Genomic DNA, 5,130 nt, shown 5'->3' on the forward strand with positions numbered 1-5,130 from the left:
CTAAACTGAACCAGACGCAGCCTTTCCACATAAAACTTTCACTCCCTTTTATGTGTCTCACAGAGCAGAGATCCTTCAGCAACAAGGGGAGAAAAAAACTCCATGTCATATTGTGTCACGCAGTCCAAATGGAGGCACATACAGACCAAAACTACATGCGTTCGTAGTCTTTGAAGAATTTCTCTCACACAGATTTATGTCTGTCCTGCATTAACCCTGCCCTTACTCATTTCTGTAATGTTACAGACTAAATCAACGGTAACACTAAAGTGTGGCTGAAATCCATTTCGCAAGAGGACAATGGTCATAGTAAAGCGCTTTGAGGGCCCCGAAAAGCGCTATATAAATGCAATCCATTATTATTATTATTATTATTATTATTATTATTATTATTATTATTATAGAGAAACACACACCAAATACAGTAAAAACATTAGTTTTTCTAAATGGTGGAGTCAGTCGTTCTCCACCACACTGGACACTGAAGGAGCCTGTTTCTTGTTTCACAGTGCTTAAAACCAGCTGTGTGGCATCTGGAGCAGCATTGCAACTTTTCTGTTGCCGTCCTACATCAGTTTTATTTGATCTGTTTTTACAAAAGAGTAATAATAATATTAACTTTAAATCTGTTTCTGTAGAGCCATCATCAGTTATTTTAGTCAGGTTTGTTTCATGTAGTTGACATGTACTGGCCCAACACTCATAATCATATGTTTTGCATTGTGGCAGATAATATCTGCCAATCAGTGACTGAATAAAAGGGCAGAAATAACCAAGTTTTCAAAGCTGTTCTGAACTGCAAGGAGATTGGTGCTGTTTTAAAGGCAAAGACTGGCCCTGCTGTTCGTTGTCCTCTATTTTAAGTGCCTAAAACAGTTACCCGGTACCTAACACTGTTTAGCGCAGCCCACATGTCAGTGTCTGTTTCTGCTTGTAACCAAAGGTTTCTTGCCACTGCTGACAAATGTCTCACACCTTGTAAAATGAGTACACTCAGATAAGCCCAAAGAGAAAGGGAAACAGTGAATGTGGCTGAGCAGCTGTGGGAGAAAGAGAGTCCACTTCTTTCTCAGTATAAAGCAGCTGAGTAGCAACAGTTAAGTGGTACCTGGCCAAAAATCTGTTTTAAAAAAATTTGTTTTTTTTCTTACAACTGTTAGTACAGAAATAATCAATTTCTTTCTCTCTGTTGGATTTCCTCATTGTGTATAACTCTTTTTATTCCACCAAAAAATCATAACGTTTGTTTGTTTTACTAATTTTCTCATCAAAGGAAGGGCCAGCTCCACATGTTGACAGAGAGAAAGTCTATTTATTGGCTTCAGAAAGTCAGAGGATGGTGGGGGGGACAGAGCGAGAGAGAGCAGTCTTGACAGTTCTCTCTGGGAGCGCACATGCACGCTCAGCCAGGTCTCTGTAATCACCATTTTGCTGAGTGGTGGTTATATCTTCCAGAGGAGTTCACGCCCCCTTGAACAGTTTTGGCTGACTTTGTGGTACACTTCTGACAGAGAGAGAGAGAGTGCAGGGGAAGAGGAGGGAATGTAGTTGCTTGTGGGAGGAGAAGGAGGAGGGAGTGAACGAGAGGAAGGAGAAGCCTTCTCAGTTTCTGTGAGTCCTGCTGGCTGTAGGCTACAGAATGAGCGCAGTTGCTTTCCTCTCGGTCTGAGAGGCAACTGCTGTTTTTTTTTATTTTTTATTTTCTTTTTTTTGTTTGTCCTTCCCGTCGTGGGCCACACATCAGAAGGAGACACTGCAGATTTGCTTCCCTTTCATCTTCTTCTTCTTTTTTAACCTGTCTTCTACTTGTCTGTTATTATTTTTGTTGCCATGCCGGTAGTTGGCGTAGCTTCCAAGCTTAGGCAACCCTCTGCAGTGGGCACGAAGCCAGTGCACACCGCTCTCCCCATCCCTAGCGCGGTCAGAGCAGCCACCTCGCAGGGCTACATGGCCCGACAGCAGGAACTCAGGACAAACGAAGGTGCCCCGGGGCTCTCATGCCAGCTGTCAGTCAAGTCTGATTACAAGCGAGAGAAGAGCCCAGAAGGGAAGTCCAAAGCCGAGACGGAGGAGAGCAAGATCTGCAAGGTTAGTGGAGATGGACAGACTGTTAGCAGCTATGTGTGCAGGTTGTAGTGACACTCGGAGACACAGGTGTCAGAGAAGAGACTGTCTCTCTGTGGCTGCTTTGCTCTCTGAGCAGGTGTCATTCAAGCCTTGAAACAGAGCTCAAGCACACAGCAGTGAATCATGTGTGCGCTGGTGGGATGATTTTGCCGGCTTTGGGTCATCAACTAAGAAGGGAAACTGGATGAGTAATGTATTGCCGGCAGTGTATTACCTCATTCTGCTGCCCATTTAGTTTCCATACGCTTTAAAAATGTGTGTGTGTGTGTGTGTGTGTGTGTGTGTGTGTGTGTGTGTGTGTGTGTGTGTGTGTGTGTGTGTGTGTGTAAGGTGTGTGTGTGTGTGTAAGGTGTGTTAGTAGCGGACGAGAAATGTAGGTATTCAGGCATTTGTATGTGCATTTTGTCGAGAAATATGAAATTCCTGATCAGCTCGTCTATGGAGACATAAGCTACTGTAGTAGGCCAGAGGATTAGAGGAACATGGTTTGTGTGTACACGCTCATGCAGGACAATAATTCAGATAGATTACTGGTGCTGTCCCCCTGTTCTCAGAGCATATTCTTAATACGTCCAGCTGCATCAAAGTGCTGTAGATGAATAATAGGTTCAGATAGTCTTGTTAAGTGCTTCACCCTGCAAGATCAAGGCTGTTCCAAGTTCTTTCCCTTTTGCAAAAATGTTTGGCTCAAACTGGAACAGTGAAGGTGGGGCTGGTGTATCCTGAGAAGGAAGCAGTTTTCAAAACTCCCCGCCAAATAGCTTCAGCAGAGCCTCAGCCCATCCCACATCCAGAGCCGTGTGAGCGCAAAGTGAAACTTTCCTGTTTAGCTAGTTGATCTCTCTCCCTCCCTGCACCGGCTTTTGATTCTTTTTACCGCTACATGATTTCCTGACAGACAAAAAAGTGACTCCTTAAGTGTGAATCTTTTTTTCTCTGATACTGAACAAAACTGCTGATCTTCCTCGTGATCTTGAAGAAATGTGGGCAAAAGGCATTAAAGCAGGGGTCAGTGCGCCTTCTGCATTTAAATCCTCCCAGTGTGTCTGTGATTGAGTTGAAGTCACCTGCAGGGTGACTGTGAAACAGGTAGGGAGGGGGGTGTTTCATCATTAACCTGCTTCTGAACCGGCAACTTCAGCTTGACTTTCAGCTCGTTAACACAGCTTGACTCCCGCTTGCTCCAATAAGTGACTGTTTGTTTTTGACTGGAGATTGAAGAAGATGAATTTAGAAGTTGATTTTAATTTGTGCCAATGTCCATTACTTTTTATGCTTTGGAAATTTCTCCAGGTTTCCCACATCTTTCTATCTATATTTTCACATGTTCTTTTCTTGTTCATGTTTATTCAGTGTTCCATAAACAACAAGGTCTACTGTGACAGATTTGTTGCAAGTGCACTGCAGTTCTGACCCTCATCCTTCATATCACTAGAGGTTTGCAAGACTAATGGACAGAGCATCAGCTAAACTGCCTGAAATGAAGTGCAATCAGCGCACAATATTATAGTCCTTGTCCCTGAGAAGCCTGTAGGCAGGCAGAAATCACTTGCCTGCCCCAGCCTGTCAGTGTGTGTAAGGAATGGGTGGTATGGAGGGGGTAATTAGTCTGTCTAATTGTGTTGTGTAGTCACTAAAGAGCTTTACTTTCAGGACTTCCAGAGGGAAAAATAATGGAGAGAAAGTGGAGTAAATGCTGTCATTATTCCTTCACATCAACCAACACCCCCTGTTTAATTTAGAGTCCTCTTATCAAACAGGATCAACAGGATCAAGCACAGGTCTATGTATGCACGTGCACATGTGTACCGCGCATGCTTGTTTGTGCACATGCAGCTCCCACCTCCATATATACAGTGGTGCCAGCATGTGTTAGCTTGTTTGCCTGAGATTAAGCACATCCTAACATGATTGGCGTTTCCCAAAGACGAAAGTATTTTTTCGATGTTTAAGATTTCACCTGCCTGTGGTGGAAAATTCCACTTGTCTGCTTAATAAATGTTAATGAAACATTAATAATAACGTGTGTTACATGTCATTGTGAAAGCACAATCGTGAACCCAAGAGTCCCCAAGAGTCCAGCATATCCCATTGGTATTGTTACTCCTGGAGCAGAATGACCATGACAAAAGTGGAAGAAAAATAAATATTTTATGTAAGTATTAAACACAGTAAGTGCTCCAGTGCTGGTTTTGACAGAGCCAAGAAGGAAGTCCAAGTGAATCTTAATACAAGCTCCTCTAAAAACAAATCATAGTCCGAGTCCAAAGCTGAAGGTACTTTGTAGCTATGGCAGAGAAAGGCCGCCGCACTCACGCTCCATCTGTGATAAGCAGTGGACAAAAGTGTTGCAGGCTGTTACTTGGGTGTCTAATGGCGTGCAAAGGGCACAATTAAACTTCTCAGACAAGGTTAATTTTAGTTCATCCAGTTTCTGTTGTGGCCACTGTCAGCTGGATTAATTCGGTCTGCATTTATTGTGAGGTGGATAATCCCCCATGGATCTACAACACAATAGACTACACTTATTTCACAGGAGTGTCTGCAAGTCTGTGCGTACAGTATGTGTGTGTTACTTTCCACTGTGTTTCCGAACTTCTGATTTTGCCACTAAATTTAAATTAACAATTAGTATAACTCTTTGTACATATATTACAGATACCAGGAATTAAGTTAGATTCACTGTAGATGATACTGCTGGTGGGCTTTTTACAGCTAACTTTGCAAAAGCGAGAACCTGAAAGACATTTGCTGTGAGTGGCAGAAATTGCTGTCTACTGAAACAGATTCTGATTGCATCAGATGATCAGCCTTTCTTTCTGAAGTACTTTCACTGCTTGCAATGCTATGAATTTCCAGGTTACCTTAGCTCTTAGCTAAAGTTAATTTCAGTTCTCACAAATGCAAGCAGGCGGAAGTGCAAACCTTGTGTGTCTTTAGCAGTGTTGTGCAACACCTTACCTCTTCATATATCTCCCATGTCAATCTATGGTTCTGGGCTGT

General features: G+C 42.9%; 1 protein-coding gene across 1 annotated transcript in view; it reads left to right on the plus strand.

The window, feature by feature from the left end:
- The first annotated feature begins 1,830 nt into the window (after positions 1 to 1,830).
- The window catches only part of nav3 (neuron navigator 3), a 182,074-nt gene continuing 178,774 nt past the window's right edge, over positions 1,831 to 5,130 (plus strand). The window contains exon 1 of the mRNA XM_085376519.1: positions 1,831 to 2,088. Coding sequence (XP_085232645.1) covers positions 1,831 to 2,088 — 258 coding nt within the window. The remainder of the gene's footprint in view (positions 2,089 to 5,130) is intronic.

Source organism: Diplotaxodon limnothrissa, linkage group LG17 (genome assembly GCF_057381915.1).
Source record: "Diplotaxodon limnothrissa isolate DT_005_m linkage group LG17, D_limnothrissa_male_GT1.1, whole genome shotgun sequence".
Taxonomy (NCBI): domain Eukaryota; kingdom Metazoa; phylum Chordata; class Actinopteri; order Cichliformes; family Cichlidae; genus Diplotaxodon; species Diplotaxodon limnothrissa.